General features: G+C 37.8%; 1 protein-coding gene across 1 annotated transcript in view; it reads left to right on the forward strand.

Annotated features, from left to right (window-relative positions):
• ADAMTS19 (ADAM metallopeptidase with thrombospondin type 1 motif 19) overlaps positions 1-21,897 on the forward strand; it is a 152,749-nt gene that overhangs the window by 24,579 nt on the left and 106,273 nt on the right. The window contains exons 3-6 of the mRNA XM_052778193.1: positions 8,023-8,188; positions 15,579-15,751; positions 16,689-16,772; positions 17,781-17,938. Of these exons, the coding sequence (XP_052634153.1) occupies positions 8,023-8,188; positions 15,579-15,751; positions 16,689-16,772; positions 17,781-17,938 (581 nt within the window). The remainder of the gene's footprint in view (positions 1-8,022; positions 8,189-15,578; positions 15,752-16,688; positions 16,773-17,780; positions 17,939-21,897) is intronic.

Below are 21,897 nucleotides of genomic sequence, written 5' to 3' on the forward strand. Positions count from 1 at the left end.
GCAAACTTGAATAGAAATCAATAGGTGTTTCACAATGCTATCAGTTTCACAGTTGTGACCATATTATCACATTGCCTCAATTGCCTCGTTTCCAAGCTATGTTAGATTTGACACAGGTCTCAAGTGATATTTAGGAGGCTGTCAACCTTTTACGGATTGTGAGATTACTAGTAATATTTGACAACACTGAATAATTTCCAAAGCTATGAATCTGCTGGCTTCTTTGAGTTCTGGGCTGCTGAAGGACAGCACTGGACTTAACCAACAATGTCTGTAAGCACTTGCAGTGCAACGATCACAAGAACAGTGTTTGTATGTTACTCATTATAAAGCGGAAAAAAAAGGATGCCTTTTAAAATACATGTCAAAGAAAGAGAAGTCTCTAAGTCATGGAAAGTTAAATAACCCCCTGTCCACCCTTCAGTACGTTAGGATCTTCATAGTTCCTTTTCCATATTTTTCTTATCATAATTTTTATTAATGGTCTTGATATATTTTTGAGATCTCATTCACTGTGGTTCTGTTTATTTCCACTGCAGTTAAAGTTTATGCATACTGGAAAGCTACTGGTACCAGTTCCCTACTGGAGTTTGCTGTAGGCTGTGAGCATACAAACTACATTTGCTCTGTTCTTATGTTCTTTCTTGTCATCTGTTATACAATTTTAGAGAGAGGATACTGTACAGAATGGACCTTTGTTCTGACCCAGTCCAGTTGTTCATATGTACTTAACATAGATGTGATTGTGTTTTTAATCCTGTCAATTGGCAATTTTATCAGTGGTGCAGGTGATCAGCCAGCCTGGCAAAACAGGGTGAGGACAACTTTGCAAGATGGAAAATTTACTTAAGAAACAGGATGTTGAGATTTGAGAATGGGAAATTCTGAAAAAATGATGCCATTTATGTATTTTTGTTGAAAGATTTCCCTTTAAAAATCTCTTGAGAAAAGAAAATATTTCAGATGTGGTCTCCAAACAGTAAAGGCACAAATGATAAAATCTATTTTAGGTACTTACATTCAGTACAGCTAACATCTGAAATAACTGGTAACATCTTGCCATAGATCTCAAACTTGTGTTACAAAATAATTCATTGCATGCACAGCCCTATTAAAATATTTTTATTATGGAGGTAGTCAATGGTTGTTTGTGGTGGCTTCTTAAGTAGACTGTACTTTGGTTAGATATCATCCTGCACTGTGAAGACAGTTTAAAAATCATAGCAAATATTGGAATATTGGCAATTTAAGCAGCACTTGTACCAAATACAGCAGTAATTTCTAATAATGTGTTTATAGAGGTCTAAAAAAAGGAAATATTTTATTTCTGGCTAGGAAACATGAAATTTGGAATCTGGAGGAAATGCCAAACATCTTAGGGTTTGGCTGGCAGTGAATTAATGGGCAAATGGAATTTTGAGGGGTAACAACAACAGACCCTCTGGGCAGACCTACTGTCTATAGTTTCTTTATCCATTGGTCTCCTTTACTTCATTTTCTTTTCAACAAATCAGATTCCTTTGGATTTGTGTCCTTTCTCTGATCAGCTTACACTTCACTCTCCACTGTCAGCTTGAGAGGTTCTTGCTAAGTTGAGTAAGGTTATGTGAATAATAGCACCTGTTGAAATGTGTCAGAATATGCAAACCCATCTCACTTTTGCATGCTTCACTATTCTACTTCATATCTAATAAAAATGAAGAAATTCTTTTGCATGCGCAACATCAGCTTGTTTTGATAAAAGTAGTCATCATCTTAAACATCATGAGAGTAGCATCCTATAGAGAATGATTTTCCTAAAGATTCAGGGTAGTGTGTATCTTAAACCAGCCTGGAGGCAGAGGAGTTTGGAAGAGTTTAAAAGCCATGGAAAAATTGTTTCTACAGGTCTTAAATCTGGGGACCAGTACCTGAATGCATGCTTTTAGTCATGTACTCTCTGCATAACAGTCTGAATGTTTGTCGTCTATCAGGGCTATAAGGTATGGCATTGTGCATATATGTGTACTTCTTGGGGTGCAGCCCTACCATTAAAAAAAAAAAATCCCAGAAAGGATTGGATTGAATGCTATGTTGGCAGCTGAAAGCCGGTCAACAGAGGTAATACTGACTCTCTCCCCACTGTCACTTTTCCTGACTCTATGCAGCAGCGTGGAGCGAGCAGGTAGATAGAGAAAACCTCTAGGAGAAGTACAATGTGTATGCTGTGCAAAGCCCAGAAAAGCAGTTAATTGAAGACAGAAGTTGCTGGCACTTATGAATTGTTTCTTCAGCCTTAAGCAAAGGTACTTAAAGATGGAAAGCTGTAGTGTGTCTGAATAACAAGAACATGTGAAGTTCTTACCCTGTTATTTACGCAGTTTGAAAACTTTGAGCTTGCTTTATTTTATGCATCAGTAAGAGCTGGAGACTTTTATTTTTGTTGTGTTTCAGCTGAAGTCAGGTCCTGATAGCATTGTTAGAATCATGATAATAAATTTGATCTGGACTTTTAAAATCATGGAGGAAAACCTTCTTCAGAGTGGGATACTGATATGCAATTAATGATTTTGCCTCTTCAGTCAAGAATAAATCTTCAACTGCGGGACATCTTACAAATAGTACCATGTCTAAGGTTACCAGAATGTGTTTCAAAACTATTAAGTATTGAACTAGTAAACAAGAATTGTCTTTTGCACTGTACATTGAAGAAAAACTTTCATTTTTGTACTGCAGATGACATTAATATTTTGGTGCTGATGGTTGTAATATGCTTATTTAACTATACGTATGTTTTCTACATCTGATAGGGATGCATTTTTCCTATGATGGTATTGCTACTTGCCTTGAACACTCTGGTGGGAGCACGTAGAAGTACAGTTTTGTACAGCCTGTCCTTGCACACTGTGTGCATCTGCTTCACAAGACAGTGGAGAGTAGACTGCAGGGAAAGTTGTTACTGGGGTCATGACATGGCAACTCTATGTCCATTTATTACTGAAATCTAGTTTAAGATGCCTGTTGAATGGATGAAGAGACAAAAGAGTAGTGAGAAAACAGGAAAGGTGTAAAATGGTGGGAGTTTACTTCAAGTGAGAATTAGGAAATTCTAAATCTACCACTTATTTAAAGGAACACACCATTATTAGGTACGCCTGTGTCCATGCAAGCATCCAGCTGGTAGTAATAACCCGCAAGAGGGGGACAGGTATGTAACTGTACAGATGGCCTCTGTGGGATGACACCAGGGACTGCGCTGTGCCGGCCACAGCCGGTTCCAGTGGGCTCCAATGGACCTGCCGCAGGGCCCAGCTGAGCCCCTCAGCCAAGATGGAAACGTCCCTGGGAAAAGGAGAGGGTAAACCACTGCCCAGCAGTGTGAGGAGTGAGGAAAAAAAGTGAGAGAAACATCCCTGCCAACACAAAGGGTAGAGGAGGAGGAGGAGGTGGTGGTCCAGGCGCTGGAGCAGATACCCCATAGAGGACTCTGGGCCAGAGCAGGTGGGCATGGCCTGAAGGGCACTGCAGGCTGTGGAGAGCCTACGCTGGAGCAGGCTTATCCTGAAGGACTGCAGCTTGTGGAGAGGGAGGAAGGGTAAAGCATGAGGATGAGGGAGCAGCAGAGAGAAACTGTTATGTGCTGACTGTACCCGCCATTCCCCACCCACCCTGTGCCACTTGGGGTGCAGGGGGAAGGTGTTGTTTTCATTTGTCTTTGTTTCTCACTATCCAAATTTGGTTTAATTGGCAATAAATTAAATTAATTTTCTGCAAGTCAAGTTTTATTTGCCCATGATGGTAGTAGCTAAATGATCTCCCTGTCCTTATCTTGACCCATGAGCTTTTTTTTTTAATCTTATTTTCTCCCCCTGTCCTGTTGGGGAGGGGGAGTCAGATAGCAGCTGGGTAGGCATCTGGCAGCTGCTCAGCCCACCGCAGTGATGAATTATTTAGTGAATGAAATATTTTGCTTTGACATGTAAAGCTGCAGGATTAGAAACTGCTACTACCTCGGCAACTAATGATAAATTGTAGACCACTGAGACTCATCCTTTGGAGCTGGCAAACTACTTTTTGTTTAAAGAAGTAAAAAAGCCTTAATGTTCTGACATTTCTTTGAAGTCTGTGTTATGTCGTCTGCATTTATTATTGCATTTCAATGAATCCCTGTGATGAACACAACACAACGTATTGGCAAAATGTTATTTCATAACTGTCTTGTGGTATGTAAATTCTCCTTTTTGACACAGTACTATCTGTGCCACATCTCTTCTCTGGGATATTAAAATGGGAATGACTTAGTCTCTGACTGTAGTACATGCTTGTTGATATTCTTCTCTCATCCCATTTTTTTGTGATAATAATAGCAAGGGAAATATATTTTCTTCTTTTCTTACTTTTCAGTTCCTGTTCTTAGAAAGCATATTCATTTTTCTTACAATCCTTTGCTTCCTTATTTGTGTAAATTCTGCAAGAAACAGTATTATGTTCAAAATCTGCATTGTTTCAACTTTGAATGATAAGCTGCTGCTCTGAATTGGTATGTAAGGAAGAGTATGTGAGAGTTTAAAGAAATCTTTGCCAATCTTAACATTTCCTGGCTTATACCCAGTATCTGATAACTATATGCATAGGTGGTCTTTGCAAATTTACTTCACTTTTATGTTTGTATGACTTCTCAAGGTAATATAACTTTATTAGAAACAGTAGACTTCGGGTTTTCACAGGATACATGACAGAATGTCAAAACCTTATATATGCTCCAAATGGGAAACAAAGAAATTGCTGTCCTTTTAGGAAAGAAATGCTGGGCAGAAAAGATCAGTATGAGTGTTCTAACATAGATGTTAGAAATAAGATGGCATAGCAGTTTCTGTTATAATGTCTTTTATCAGATGCAATTGCCCAGAATATGCAGGTATTTTTCATTCTCCATGTCTCATATATGATATTTCCAATTAGAGGTAAGAAAAAAACCCAGCTTTCATATTTCAGAAGAAACCTACTTTTTGTGATTATTGGCGTATTTCAGATGTTAACGATTTTTATTTTAGGTAAGACAAAAAGTTAGTTTTTATTCAGGGCTAGTGTTTCCACATGGCTTTTTGTTTGTTTGTTTCTTTTAAGAAAGTGAGAAGTTTTGATATGATATGAATGTAAGTTGTGGAAAGCTTTCATTTATGAGTGCAAGTGTCCACTTTAAAATACACTCTATTTCAGGGTGTCCATACTCTAGTCCCATGTAATGCTTTACATGACCATTTGATGAAGTCTGCCCTGTACTTAAGGTCTTACTCTACTGCATAAAGTAAATAAAATGCAGAGCAAGTACCCAGTTCATCCTTATTTAGGAGGTGTGAGGAATTTTGGGCCAAATGAGGTTGTCCTGGGCTTGAACTCTACTGAGATGTATGTATGCTACATTTAAGTTTTGTTTTATTTCAGGTAAGAAACTTGAAAATGCAGGGGGAAGAATGGCATGTTATGTTACCTTTGCATGAGATAAGTCCACTGTCCTGGTAGCCTTTTCAACTGCACCTCTGAGTAGTGATAGCTTTTCAGATGACACTGGTAGGAGATGGGTCAGTTCCTCAGAACTCACAGTTCTATCCCAGATGCATATTATTTTTTTACATTTTTTAAATCTTTGTTTTGCTGTACATTTTCATGACATAGAGGTTTTGCCATTTGAACTGTCTGAAGCCTGCATTGGCTCTGGCATCCAGTATCTGAAAACACTTGAAACTGTGGTGCTTTATTGCATGGCTTTGGTTTTCTGTGCTTTCTGTGTTTATTTTTATGGTAGAAGATCTTCTTAACTCCATGTATAATGATTATGAAAAAATAAGGGAATGGTTGGCAAGGATACGGCTTCACCTTCCCTTTTCTACCTGTGAAATTGTCCAAGAGATGGAGGAATAGTCACATTTTTTTCAAAAGCAGTCAAAATGTTAATGGAGATTATTTGGCTATCCAGATTTGTCTGAGAACTACCCATTTGACTATATGTAACTGAAGTTAATTTTATTCAATAAACTTTACATCAATGTTCAGTTCTTTAACTTCTGACTCAGGAAACTGGCAATAATTTTTGGAGTTCTCTACCAATGGATTAACCTTGAGTTTATGTACGGAGCTGAAGGAAGGCATAAAATGTCAGTGGTCCTAGCACAGCTTCTCAGTATATCTAGTTGGCAATCTGAAGAATGGCATCTTAAAGCCCTGGTTTCATTTTGCAGCAAATGAATGAAGACAGAAGAAATATGGCAAATGTGCTATGACTGAGTCTTTGTCGAGGTGGACTAAGGCCTTGTTTTTTGTAGGTGGGCAGGGGAAACCTGCAGCACCATCTGATGGGCTGCTACTCCTGTTCTATATTCAGAGTTTATCAGTGTCTTTCATAGGATAAATAATGTTTAAAAAAAAAAAAATCTATGCCTGAGTGAAATTCAGCATTAGATATAAAAAATAGAATGAAAAATCATTTATGAATTTTACTAGTGTTTGAGAACTATGCTTTTAAATAAAACTTAATTTAACATCATTTATAGTTTATATTAGAAAAGTAATTGTTATGTAAAGGTAACATTATTCAAGATATATAGAAGTGGTATCTGGTAGGTGTATGGAAAATACATAACTAGCTAATATTCTAAATGTGTAACATTTAAAGCTCATGATGAAGATAAACTGACCTAAAAAGGAAGTTCAAAAAGGAAACAGAACAGCCAAACAAACCCAGCTACTCTTGTGTTTCTGTACAATGTTAATGATGACCTTTCAATATCTGTTCAGCATTCTGCAGCTAGTGTAGCTGATTGAAAAATTAAATACATGTATTCACATTTATTTAATGTGATTGTGCAGACAGTTTGTGTTGGGTTTTTTTCTTTTTAAAGTAATGCCCACTTATGTTTGATGGAAATTGTATTTTGTACCACCTATAAAATTTAATTTTGTTTTCTTGCTTGGATTGGAATTTCTTTTTGATGATTTGTCCATATGTCAGGAAGGATATCCAATGTGATAATGGCATCTACATAATTCCAGAAGAAACAAAATTATTTTCTATTTCTCTCTATTCATACTACATGGAAACATACAGAAGAGCTCTTTGCTTCTTTTAGCCAGATGTACCACATTGTTTTCTTTCTGCAGCAAAACTGTTTAATAGGTTTTTAAATTTAGAGAATTGGAAAGTTAACTGTCAGTCTTGCTGATGACATTTTCTGGGAGGAAAAATCTGCACAAAACCTTGCTGTCTCCAGCTTTACTCCTCATAGGAACTTGTGTGTATTGGCAGCTTAACAATTTGAGCTGAGTTAGATTTGTATGGTATTTATATAAATATGGTTTATAGTATTTTTTTTAACTTTGGCCACAGTCTTTTAATATTAGATATGCATCTGTTGTGTTAGCTTTTTATGTGTGTTTGTGTGTATAAATATGTTGGGATGGAGTGAAGCTAACCAACTAAATGGCTGTCTTATAATGTTTTTCTTCTTTAGCTGCTGGCAGCCAGGGAGGGATTGCTGCCTTTTCTTTATACTCTTTTTTTTAAATTTGAAAAAGTGTAAAAGGAGTGTCACAAGATGTCTTTCCCAGCTTCATAGTTGCTCAGGATGTATTCTTATGTCCTAAATTATTCCTGTTATTTCATTAAATATAGTTATCTAAAAATGTGACAATACACTGAGTAATAAAACTAGTTTATAGACTTTTCTGTACATGGTGTACATATTGAAATGACCCCATGGGTCTCCCAAAGCTAACTTTTAACATTCCAGATCTTTTACTGTGCATCTGCTACTGGCATGTAGCCACCCACCCACCCAGATTTAGTTGAAATAAATGAAATTTATTCTAGTTCACTTAAGTAGAAAGGCTTGTAAAATACAAAGGTAGTCACCTTGCTGGTAAGGTTACTAAAACAAAGTGTTTTCTTAAATGGGGTTTTGTGGTGTTTTTCTTCTGCAGTACTGTGCACAATTTCATACTTTCTTAAATTCTTATCTTATGTGTTCCTTTTGTTTTCCTTTGCAGATGGGGTTTATACAGATTAATGAGGACTTCATATTTATTGAGCCACTCAATCGCACTTTGGCTGTGACAGGTCATGCACACAGGGTGTACAGACGAAAAAGGTCCATAGAGGAGAAAATTACTGAAAAGCCAGCTCCTCAGAATCAGTACTGTGCTGTTGTTACAGGTAATATACAAATCTCACTGAAAAGATCTAATGCAGCAGACATATTTTTAAGATACGTAGATAGTAGTTAAAAAACAACCCCCAACAAAAGCATATCTGATTATTCTTTTAGCAGTAACTTATGCTGGGCTTTGAGATGGCATGCTGAGGCTGCTGTTTCACTTGTTGGAAGAGGGAACTGTCCACTGAGGAATAGACACTGCTTCTTAATGTCCAATTGTATTTGAAAGTAGAAATCTTCAGGTCATTTTTTTACTTCAACTTAATAACTACAACCTATTTCATGTCCCTCTCTGTTTTTGTAGTTGCTTAATTACTTACTACGTGCAGTGCTTGTACTTAATTTTCTGTTTTAAAACATTAGCACAGTTCATCCCAGTTTTGGTTAGTAATAAGTCTTGAATTTCCAAATGGGTCTGACACTGAATTGAAATGATTTTTATAACAGTGTTCATGTTCTATGATTGACACTTAGAAGAACTGTATGAAACAATCCTAATGCATCTTCCTCAATGGCGAGTAGAAGAAGTTGTTGAAGTAGAAGGGTTTAAACAAAAATTTGGCACGTAGTAAGACTTAATAGTTTTCAGTGGAGAGGGGAAAAATGGCTTTTGTGAAAGATGACATTCTGTTATTCCTGCTTCATCATCAACTCCTCTTCTTCAAAGGATAGAGGACAGCTCAGTTTTTTGACCTCAGCATGAGTGGAGGGTGTTTTTAATGCTACTGTGAGAAATTATTTTTTTCCCAGGAAATAAACCAGAATGAATACACATTTATAGGCATTTTTTTCATGTCTCCTAACCTAGTATAAGTGAGATACTGACAAAGTGGAAAGAAATAGCAGAGTTGCACTGACATGGCTAGGGAGCTGGATTATATGACATTTGGGGTGAGGCAGAAGGAACTGGGTTATGTCAAACACGTAAAGAAAGGATGTGGCTTCAGTCTTCCAGTGCCTAAGAGGCTGCAGAAAGAAGATGAAGCCAGACTTTCCTTAGAGGTATGCTATGACAGGGTGAAAGACAACAGTTGTAACTTGCATTCAAGGAAATTTCAATTGGCCATAAGGAAAAAAATCTCAGCAAGAATGCTTAGCACTGGAAGAGGTTGCATAGAGAGGCTGTGGGGTCATTTACAAAACATAGCTGGAAATGCCTTTAAGAGAGCTGATCTTGCTTCAATGCTTGCCCTGTGAGTGGAGCAGGAGGTTGGTCTAGCTGACCTCTGGAGATGCCTTCCAGCCTAAACTTTTCTGTGGCCATGTGGTTCTCTCTGAACATTTATGCTACTCTTTCCATTCTATATGGTTACAGAATAAATGTGACAGGTTTTTTTCCCATTTTGGAAGTATTGTTTTTATAATGAGGCATCCATCCACAGGTTGAAATCAAAGATGAATTAGCAAAGCAAGGCTCTTTTTGTAGTTATTAAGAGGGACTAAGTAAATGACATGTAACTCCCTCCAGCAGGCTTTATATTTCTCTTCTAGGCATTGTATTACATTGCCACAGCTTATCTAAAAGTGAAATTTTCTATATTAGCAGAAGTTGTTCACATAAAGTAAAGCTGGTTATTCTTCCTTACTAGGGATAAGTGAGTTAGAGCATGCCTGCCTGCATGTGTTTGGGGGTGAGAAGAAAGAGATTTTGCTGATAAATAGCAAACCATGATGTGTATGAAAATGAGTAAAGATGCAAACTCTTCTGTAACGACATTATTTTTCTGTCATATTCATTACCAGTGATGCTTTCACTTTCTTTTATGCTCTAAAATGGGAAAGTCAGCTTATTCCATTCTAATAATCTTATGCCCAAGGCTCTGACTTGGTGCAAATAGTCTGTCAACAGAGATTCAAATATTTGCTTGAAATAATTTCATTATCTCTACTACCAGCCTGAAATTTCAAAATAACTCAAGCTGTGCATAACTGACTGGCATCTGCTGGCACAACCTTATAGCCAGGGGGGTATAAATATCTGCAATTTCTAACTGATGCTGTTGTACTAGGAAGACTAGTCCCTCTCTTTACTGATACATGTTATTTTACTAAGCGGGGCTGCAGTAAGTTACATGCATAAAAGCTCTGTCTACGCTAGGAGCAATTTGCTGGTGTGACACGCAGTTAGCAAATACCACCAAAACATTCATGGTACAGGCACAGCCTTAAAGGTGGGTTGAAGCAACAAAAAGAAGCCTTTACAGCAATATTTGGGATTTTAAAGTCAAATACTAAACTAAGTAGATAAATGAAACAAAGATAAAACAGATGAGTATATGGGGCTTTCTGATACTCTCCAGTTATGCACAGCTGCCTTAGGTAGAGTTGTAGCTGTGTGACACAGAGAAGCTATTATCTCAGCAATATGGACCTATCTTACAACAGGACCTCTTGCTTCTGCAGTACTCGTGTGTCACAATAGGTGCTCTGGGACAGGTATTTATGCTGCTGGTTTTGAGCCAAATTGATCTCAAAGACTGGCTACCTATCAAGAAAATGTGTATCGCTGGTGATGTATTGTAATCATTAGACGGAAAGAATGTCTGTGCTGGAGGTGTTGAAGGATCACTACTGGAAATAATAGCTTTTCAGGCAGAACTAGGAGAGGCAATCAAAGAAGGTATTGTTTGTTGTCCGTTACTGCTGTGGGCTGGATTGAAAGATGCTACACAGCCAAACTTGTTTGGAGAGAACAAAGAACTTGTTTTTGTGAATGGGGTGTATTTTTCATATTAGTTAGGGGAGGGAGAGAATCATACCAACAGAAGCAGATGCTTTCTGGATTTGTGAGTGTGCATGTACATCCTTTTGTTGAATGTGTGTGATTTATTTACATATGTAAGCCAGTTGCATGTACATAGACCTCACACTCCACACCATACTTCAGCACATGGCTCATGAAACCTTTCAAAGCAACCAGTTCACAAGTCTGTTACAGAGATAATGTGAGAGAAACAATTGCTATTAGAGCAAAGGGCCACATTGGAAAGCTAAGCTCTTTTGCTTCTACCTAATCTGAAGCACTTGTTCCAGTCTGAAGTTGTTTGTAACAGTGAACCTAACTCATGGTAAAGGCATGGGGCATTTGGGGGAAAAAAATAATAATTATCTTCTAAAATGGTCATTCCTTTTCACACAGACTAGTGAGCGAGAGCTCTTATCCAGGATACAGTAGATCTGAATTTTGAATCCCTTCTGTATTTGGGAGACTGGAAGCCTCCTCTTTTTCTTCTCAGTTCTGGTGATAAACACTATGCTATTCTGAGTTATGAGCAGATTGTGCTTCTGCTTTTAGAGTGATGCCATTTTGCAGGAAAATGCCTGCTAGTTTCACTGGATCAAAACCAGAACTTTGACTTTATGGGATGTAGACTGGGCAGTCAGCTGGGAGGGCTGTGTTGGCTCTTGCTCCACAGCCTGTTTCCATGTGATAATCATGAAATAAAATGCATAAACAATCTTGGTCATAGGTCTAGATCTATGAGATTGCACTAGATGGAGACTGGTGCTGCCTGAGATACTGGTTTCCATTCCTTGGGTCAGAAACAAGTTGCCACTCTGCATTAAGACATTTAAATCCCTATCCAACCTATAGTGGAGGTAAAGCTTGTGGCTTCCTAAGCTGAATATTCCCTGCCTAGCCAGAATACTGCAATTTCCATATGGCCAGGGTACCTAGTTTCTTTTCCCTGGGAAAAGAAAGCCTGGGGAGTGATGGTGATTGCTCTGTAGTCTGGGCCTCATGTGGATGTATTCAGGGAATGCCCTTGTGCCTGAGGACTTGTAAGTGTCCAGAGTCCTGTAGTCAGAGCCTGTTACTAATGCTGGCTCAGATACTTCATGCAACCTGTGGTTATAGTAGCTGGATTTTCATCTTTTTTATTTTTGGGGGGGGATTTTTATTGTTTTGTTAACACTTCTTGTTATTTTCTCTGAATTGCCGATTGAATGTCAGACGTACTTGCTGCAGTATTTCTCGCCTTCTTATTGGAGTACTAGAGTATCTCTAGCTGTCCTCTCAGTCAACTGAGTTTAAGTAATAAATTGGTATGGAATTTTCATATTTTTTATAGTTGCACAAAACATAGAAGTTTTATTGCACAGTAACCTCCTGTAGCGTTTATTTTTTTATTTTGCCAATGTAATTGAATTTTTAAGATGAATTTATGCATCTTTAATTCCAAGAAGCAGTTTTTTTCAGTTAATCTGATTTTTGTCTTGTTAACACATGCATTATTGATGTAGGTGTGGGTTTTTTGCAGAAGTTATTCTTGCATACTGTACCTTCAATAATGAGCAATTCTTTGTCATTTTTACCTACTTATCAGTATGTAAAGAAACAAGAGTTTTTGCCTAAAGCCTGTTTTGCCTGTTGTCTGGCAGTAATCATGGCAGTTGCGTGAATACCACTGGTACCAAAATTACTAATTCCATTTATTTAAAGGCCTTAGGGAAGAGCTAAAATTTTCAGATAAATGAGATCTCATGTGATTGGGAATTTTGCCAGCAATTTGGAAAAGGTTGGCTGGCCAAGAACAGATTGTCCTTTGGTTTGTTAACATGGCAGATATCTGAGGCAAATGATGGGCACTGCCCCTTGCAGCCAGCTTGTCTACAGAGCTGTGCAGTCTTCTCATCCACTACAATCTGGAAAGACAGAGCTTTCAACAGTTTATGGGACTGTGGTGACCTTAGTGTTTAGCACAATGCTGTATTTTATTGTGGGCTGCTTACTGTCAATTCTGAATAAAAATGCACCACTAGCTAAAACTTCTAGAGAGGTGTGTTAGCAGACTTCTCTGAACAGCCATGCTAATATTAAATTTAAAGTTTTCAACAACTAGCTGCTGTTTTTTACAAAGAAGTGAACAATGAGTAAACTGTGTTGCTGAAACTGCACTGGAATCAATCACTGCTCCTAGGAGGAAGGCAAATTGACCAGATGGCTCATGAGAGATCTTTTTTAACCCAAATGTGTTTACTATTTAAACTTAGATCTGTAGCCTACTCTTGCAGCATTAGATGCTTGTATGGTAAGTCATAGTTGTATAGGTTATAGGGTGTGGGATTTTTGGCATAAATCCCAACACTGAAGTTTCATTAAAAATTATTCTCAAAAGAGTAACGAAAACACACATAATGTTTTATAAACTAGGTTGTAGATCCACAGTTAGCAAACACAAGTAAAGCTAGAGGCTAGCTGTACATATAAGGCTAAGCAAGTATCTGAAGGATCAAAATAAGAGAGGTTAAAATTAATTTTAGATAGCTTATGAATTTATAAGGTATTTCTACTTCTAGGCAATCAAACATGGAATATTTATTTCTGGAGAATATATACTTTTTTCTTTTGATAAATTTGTATGCTTATCTGTGTTAGTAGGTCTTACATTGTCACCAGTTGTACAGGAATTAGTAAACCTTTCTAAAATGTAGCGGGATGGACTAAATCACTCACACATATAATCTTTAACAAATGACTACAGAAAAAGATAGTCAACCTTTTTTGAGCATGGATACTTTATACTTTTTACATTGAAAAGTATGTATCTACATTATACTTATATTAAATCTATATTACACATATATTTATGTTAAATCACGGATCCATCTTCCACTGGTATCTTATATTTTGAAGTTAATTTGTGAGTTCACTGACTGTTAAGGCACATTTTTAGCACTTTCGTGAAGAGTGACTTATTTTTTGGAGAGTAGTCATGTGTTATAAAATGAACTGCAGGAACTTTCCTATTAGAGATGAGACTGATAAATTGCAAAACGTTTCCTCAAAATTTCTGAATATTTGGTTGTTTCCAGAACATGTGTTTATAATTGTCATCTCAAGCATCACTTTTGTTGTAAACAGAGAGCCCGATATTCCATTGTGGAAGCTGGAAAAAATTTGATTTCAGTGACTTCAATGAGATCAGTCCCAGAAGTTTTATGTCCTCTCAAGGGCATCTAACAGAATTTGGCTATTACAACAGGAAGTTCCATTTTATATTTTGTTTTAAATGAAATTATTTTAAATATCATTGCTAACTGCTGTATGCATATCTGACCACCTTCTGGCTTGAAATGCTTCTGTGTAATTAGTTTTTCTTTTTCCATATGTACTGTAGTAGTAATAGGGATTTTTGTCATGTTTTTGGAGGGGAAACTTAAAAGTAACAAGAGCAGTAACCTCTAGCTTACCATAGATGCAACATGTTTTCAATTTGGAGCTTTCTGTAGGTTTAGAAGGCTGTTTCCAGGGTTTGGTTTTGTTGTTTTACTTTAGCTGCTTATGATGACAGCAGCCCTGACTTTGAAGACAAGTTAGTAAAACTTCACTTTTTTGTTTCCAACAAACCTATATCCTACATATCATTCTCTGTCATTCATCTGAAATATTCTCTCATCTTTGCAAATCACCGAATTGTTCCGTGTATTTTCTTAATATTGAATTTGTGGCAAATCTGTATTTGTTATCTTCTATGCTAAGATACAATTATATCAAGATGTTTTCTCTGTGATTTATGAAGATGGGCAGATAAATCTGCAATCTCAGTGAGGCTATTTTTATGTCAAACCGAACATTAATTTAGTTTTCTCCCACAAATCAAGCTAGGAGGCACATACTCTTTTATATATATTTGTTAGGTGAAAGGATGCAAAGAACTTGACTGACTTCATTTGAGCAGCTGGATAAGATTCCTGTTTTCTTGGTGTGAACTAACATTTATATGTAGTACAGGCCTTCAGTCTAAGCTCTTAGCATTGGCAGTGCTAAATAAGCATGTATTAGAGTTCATAGCTATTACATTCCACATCACTACAGGAAAGACATTGAGCTGCTTGAGCGTGTCCAGAGAAGGGCAACCAAGTTGGTGAGGGGCCTTGAGCACAAGTCTTATGAGGAGCGGCTGAGGGAGCTGGGGTTGTTCAGTCTAGAAAAGAGGAGGCTGAGGGGAGACCTTATCGCTCTCTACAACTACCTGAAAGGAGGTTGTAGTGAGGTGGGTGTTGGTCTCTTCTGTCAGGTGGCTGGAGATAGGACAAGAGGAAATGGCCTCAAGTTGAGGCAAGGGAGATTTAGGTTAGATATTAGGAAAAATTTTTTTACTGTGAGGGTTGTCAGGCATTGGAACAGGCTGCCCAGGGAAGTGGTTGAGTCACCATCCCTGGAGATATTCAAAAAGCGAGTGGACAGGATACTCCAGGGCATGGTTTAGGGGCCATGGTTAATGGTTGGACTCGATGATCTTGAAGGTCTTTTCCAACCGAAATGATTCTATGATTCTATGATTCTATAACCAGAGTTGTACCATAATCACTGGTAGCAAATCCTGAAAGTACTGTAGAGGTAGTTTGAAGGATGTGTTTGTCAAGCAATGTTTTATGTTACAGATAAAAGAAAATCCAAGAATCAAAAAGTATCAGAAAGTGGAAGAGGAAAACGATACTCTTACAAGTTACCTCAGGAGTACAATATAGAAACTGTTGTGGTGGCAGATCCAGCTATGGTTTCGTATCATGGAACAGATGCTGCGAGAAGATTTATTCTAACCATCTTAAACATGGTAGGAAATTTAAAATTATTTTTGGCGTTTTGCCAACAATGCAAGCACTGCGGTCTGATTTCATTGCTCCTTTTAATTATTCTGACTGAGCACATTTTAAGGGACAGTCAGTACATGACCATCAGCAGGCTGTGAAGACTTACTCCATATGTTTTGCAGCATAAAACCATGGTGCTGCAGACTTGTCTGTACTGTCTGGTCTTATATCTTCAGGGAAGCCAGAAAGTGAGAGCTGAATAAGATGAATTTTAGGTTAGAAGCCCATGATATTGTTGGGAAGGCTGAGGCAGTGGATGATTTCTCATGATCGATGGTTTTTATAAAAAGATGACATTGTTCTTGAATAGGATTGTGTGATCATTAGTGGCTGAAAAAACCCAAAGGTTAATGTACTCGGACAATTACTTCCCCTCCCAGCTCTATCTGGATCTGTAATGCATTCGTTTGGTGCATAAAGCACTGAAAACTAGCATCTGTAATGTACAAGGAAAGATTGTTCTAAAGAAGGAGCAGAAGCTGAACAATAAATAAAAACTTTAACTATTCGGAACTATGGGAAGAGTTATTGCCATGTCCTGGCTCAGACCACTCAGGCCATGATCCTGGATTTAACTGAATAGAAATTTTCATGTGAATAGTATTATATGAATGTGTAAGTGTTTGGAGAAACAGGCTACAGTTTATAAAGTGGTCATGTCCATTGAGGGGAAAAGGTCTTTTTTGTGCTCCCAGAATGAATACTGCCTAAGCTCTGTTTTCCCTTCAGAAGACCAACACAATACATTAGCTTAATGATCCATTCAAATTATGGAAAATTAAAACAATCACAGTAGAATATGAGAAATTTTTGAGGTTCTTCGAGGTTCTGTTATTTTTAGTCTACAGTGTGTTGTGGGCAATACAAGCACGTATTTTTATTTACTGTTTTTTATCTTAGGTTTTTAACCTTTTCCAGCACAAGAGCCTTGGACTACAAGTAAATCTTCGGGTGACTAAGCTTGTCCTCCTTCATGAGACTCCAGTAAGTATGTATATTATCTTTGTCTTAGCCTGTAGAGGCTGTTTAGCTTGTTGTTCCACGAAGGCTTGCAATATTCACTGACTTTAATGGCTGACAAATTTTCTCAGTTAGCTTTGATGCATTATTTAGTTATTTACACTGTTGGGCAGCCCCAGTAAAGATTAATCTTCTCCTAATTTATGTGCTGCACATACTGAGATTTTTCTGTGCTTGCAGGTGGAAGTCAATCAAAGTTTCGTTGTGGAAATCAGCTAATTCTTAACAAAATCTGCTTGTTCTCTGCTTTTTGTGCATTCGTATAGCTCAAAACAAAAATCATCTCCCTTAAACCCAGTAGACAGTAGAAGGAGAACTGATATCTTTATCAGCCAATCCTTAGACAAACAAAAGGTGCCATGATATAGCACTATTCTTTCATTGCACCTTTCAGGCATCATCTCAAATTCTGTTCTTTCTTTCTAAAGAAAGACAAGTCAGCTGATAACCTGATTGAGACTTTCTATTAACCTATGGTTTGTATATCATATTTCAAGACAATGTCAACTTGATTTCTTGTTTTTACTACAAATTATTATGGAAATCCTTTCACACTTCAGTTAGTTCGTAAGAAAAAGGGATTCCCATATCCACGTTTCTAATTTTATAATATATTTTTCCAGTGAATAAGAAAGTATTTCTCTCTTCAGTGTCCTCTCAGCCGGTGGAGAAGTCTCATTTCATGTTCAAATTCTGGCTTTTCCCATCATTAATCTTTTCTTCACTATGGATAGTGAAAAATCAGCAAATAAATGAGTTCAGGTGAACAGATCCACTGTACACCTCTCAGTGCACTGTTGTCACCTGTATCTTTAACATGAGAAAAAGATGGTCTCTGCTCCTGAAGTTCAAGTCATTCTGCTGTGAATATATTATGCCATAAAAAGGAGAATATTTTTGCTAACTCAGTCAAAAAATATTCTTAATTCTAGAATCATAATTTAAATAAAATGAATTGTTTTTTATTTCCAGGCAGATATGTATATTGGACATCACGGGGAAAAAATGCTGGAAAGCTTTTGTAAATGGCAACATGAAGAATTTGGCAAGAAGAATGATATACACTTAGAAATGTCAACAAGCTGGGGAGAAGACATGTCTTCGGTTGATGCAGCCATACTGATCACAAGGTAAAATACTGAAAGATGAGCACTAAAAACCAGGCAGTGGCCTAATATGAACATAGATCAAAGGAACTGATAGATGACCAACAGTTAGGATTTAGTTTTGCAATGAGGAAGAGTGCAACTTGAGGCTTCTTTATAGAACTCAAAGGTGGTGGTAAACTGGTAGTAAAGATGGTTCAGAAAGCAGTAATTCCCAGATAGTAAACATCTCAAATGACAAACAGGTCATTCTTTTGTTTCTTCTTTGGCTATATAGCTAAGGCCATAGGTTGGATGCCTCTCTTTATGTGCCTTCATTTAAAAGAGGCAGCACGGACAGTCCTGTAGATACTTTCATTCAAAACACAAAAGCATATTTAGACATTCAGAGCAGGATCAGCATGACATTAGGCACATTATTGAGTTATGCTTCCTTCTAATGGATCCAGAACTAGCACATTTCATTGTGTGCTGAAGGTACATCATGTACACCGTATCTGCTCCGTGGCCACAGGGGTGCGATCCCAGATCTGCAGTTCCTTATAACTCTTAAGTATCAGGCATTTCACACATTCAGAAGGAAATATGCCTTCAGCTCACCTCTTTCATCCCAGGCAGATGCTGTCATGGTTTAGGCTGTAAGTGGTGCATGGGAGGGATACATCTTGATGTTCAGACAGCGTACAGCCATTATGCAAAGAAAAGGACAGAATGATGGTTCAACAGGTCCAGGGTTAGGCTTAGTGCCATTTTTGAGGTGGACCTTGGACTCGATGACCTTCAGAGCTCCCTTCCAAAGAAAATTCCTGTGATCGGATATATTGGAATACCATTGTGCTGTCCCGTGCTAGTTGGTGGCATGGTATCCTAAAACCATATGTAATCTTTAAACTTAGACGTAGCTTTATACCATTTATTCAGGGCAATCTCACTAGGAGCTATATGCATTTTTTAAAAATTAGTTTGCATTCTGATTACTCCAATATCTATAATGTATTTCAGTTTTCTGAAGCAGAAAAATGCTTCCCTAAATTTCCCTGGTTTTGGAGAGCCAGTCACATACTGGAAGGAGTGAAGGAAGAAGTCCAAATTGCCTGCAGTGACAGCTTTGTTGCTACTTTTGCTGTTTAATCCCGTACTTTTTCTTAGAAAAGCCCCCATCCATCTCCTCTTACCCTGTGCCATCCTCCTCTATTTGTTGTGTTTGTCTGTTTTATGAATTGTTGGGGCTTTGAAGGGGCAGATTAGTTTTTCTTACACATTTCTACATTAGCTAAGCTGTAGTCCTTCACACAGGCTCCTCTGAACTACTGTGGAAGACAAGAAATAATATTCTTTGTAACAAATTGCCATTAGCTCATCAGAAAACAGAATTGGGATGACAGACTGGAAAGAAATTTTTCACATGAAGACCCAAACCTGATTTTAATAGCAGTGAGTGTGTTGGTGGGGGAAGAGTCTAGATGTAGAAGGAAAGATGTAAGTAGTAGGAAGGAGTGAACTTGGGCCAAGGCAAAAGGGATGGCTGAGTATCATACATGGCATTGGGTTGGTAAGTATAGCTAAAGGGGAATAGACCTTCTTAAATCTAGTTGTACTTTGTGACTGTCCAAGGATAATAGAGCAATTGCATACTGCTTGGTTGCTAGAAACAAGGGGTGGTTGGGTGACCTCTTGCCTGTCCCCTGGCTCTCTTATTTGAGACAGCGGAGGCAGTCAGCAGTATCTGCAGCAGCAGCAGCAGCTTGAGGGAGCACCAAACCTTCAAGCCTGCATCTGTCAGAAGAGTGAGTCTAGGGCTGCATTCTTTAGCTTGTGAGGTGTGTCTCACAAATAGTAAGATACTTTGAAATAAAGCATGTAACACCTCTTTCCTTTCATTTTTTCATTTTCACCTTAACCAGCCTTTATGGGAAGAAGCAGAAGAGTTCCGAACTGATGCAAGTGAGGCGTTAGTTAGGCAGTCAAGAGGCAGTGGTCTGGAGATGTCTTTAGCAGCTAGTGCATTTGGCCACAGAGCTTTTTGAATTTCATGCAGCATTTCTAAATGGTAAAAAAGCTTTTGGAAAGTCTAATCATATATTAAGACATGCTTTTCTGATGTGCTTTGTAATAGTGGCATTCTGATTTGCGTTGCCTACAATTTTTTACCTGTCAGCTTTAATATGTTTTTTGGAGTAAATCTCTGATCAGTGTTAAGGAAATTGAAGTAGAGAGCAGGGAAGTGATTGGTTGCATGTCAGATAGTAAGTCAGTGCTGGAGCCAGGAATTAAAGATCTGTTCTTCTGACATTTTTATTTTTTCAGTGGTATTATTCTCTGGACTATACTGCCTCCCATCTCAGAGCTGCTTTAGCTGCTAATAAATCATACCAGTGCGGTTTGCTGACTGTGGGAATGTTTTGCTAATCCAGGCTCCCTCTGCACATCATCAGGTTTATGGTATAGCTAACCCCATGTGTGGCTCCACTTGTGTGTTTTGTTAATTCAGAGTCTCATTCTGTTTTGCAAACACAGAATAACCTCCTTTGTCACAACTTCCAAACAGCTTCACACAGCAGACCTGCTCTACTGAGAGAAATAATTTTGTTTAGACAGATGAACACCAACTGCTTAGTATTTTTCAAGTAAAAATGTAAAGTCTTGGTTATCTAACACATTCTGTGGCAGACCTCCTAAAACTTACCCACACCTCCTTTTTTGTCTCACATGATAATAGAACAGCAAGAGTGCTTTGAAAAAGTTTTCCTGTGCTTTCACATGCCAGTTGTGTCTAGTAACCAAAAGAGTTAGAAATGAAGTATTGAGTATTCTGCAGAGCTAATTTTTAATGCCTAACTACAAAGAGCATAATGTGTATGTAATAGAGACTTATTCAACAAAGAGCCGTCATAGCTTTTCCATGAAAAAGGTACTTTTCAAGACTTATTTTTGCATTTGTTGTATAAAGCAGAAAGCAAAACCAGCTTCTCCCCACAACTTTCTCTGCTGCCCAGATAGGCTGTAATGATACATATGAATCTGCTACCAATTTGTTAATTTCACTTTACTGTAGTCCTATTTCAGCCTGTGAGTTTTTGTTTAGTTTCCCTTTAAATTGGCTTATTCTGACGAAGTGATGTCCTGTTTAAAATATGGTGCCATATAGTAAAGGGAGGACAGAAGGAAAAAGTTTGAATAGTGTATTTAGAAAAGATCCCCAGGGAGGTTAAGTATAAGGCGAATGTGAGAATTAAGACAGAAATTGTTTTAAGGACTCTCTTGATAAAACTATCTATCTGACACACAGTTATAAATTAGCACTAGTACTTTAGAGATATACGTGTCAGGAAGTACTTTTCTCTGAGGAAAAAATATACCATGGCACATCAACATCCTCCTTGCCTTTTATGTTAGAGTGCTAGTGCACAGATTTAAGCCTTGATTTTGGTGGCCACTGAGGTGATGTTACCAGTTGCTATCTGCACAGGTTGTCTGACCTGAATGAGGTAACTGAAAGTAAGGCAGGAAAAAGCCCACAGTTGCTCTATGACAGTTCTTAAATTCTTATATTGCCCCTATTGCAAACAAGGTAATGAAAGCTTCGAAGTGTATTTAAAAAAAAAGGTACAGGAATGAGGCAGAATCTACCTTCACTTAAAAGTTATGCATCATGCTGCTTTCCCAGTGCATAGGTCAATCTCTGTCACAGTGGTTTTTAGAAAAACATGTAAATATGAAAAGAATAAAAAAAAAAAATAGTCAAGTTCTGTATTCTCCTTCTCAGAATTGCCATTTTCACATATGCTTGTGATAGAAAGTAGATCTCCGGTTCTCCTAATATTCGTCAAATAGGCAGTGATATGCCATGTTCACAGTGTACATCAGCTGTTTATTCGTATTGTTCTGCAGTGTCTGAAATCTCTTTGCTGTGGGTGATATATAATTGAAACAGTGCTGCAAGGCATTTTCACTGTAAGAAAGTGCCCCGTTCTATAAAAGTA

This window comes from Harpia harpyja, chromosome Z (assembly GCF_026419915.1).
Source record: "Harpia harpyja isolate bHarHar1 chromosome Z, bHarHar1 primary haplotype, whole genome shotgun sequence".
Taxonomy (NCBI): domain Eukaryota; kingdom Metazoa; phylum Chordata; class Aves; order Accipitriformes; family Accipitridae; genus Harpia; species Harpia harpyja.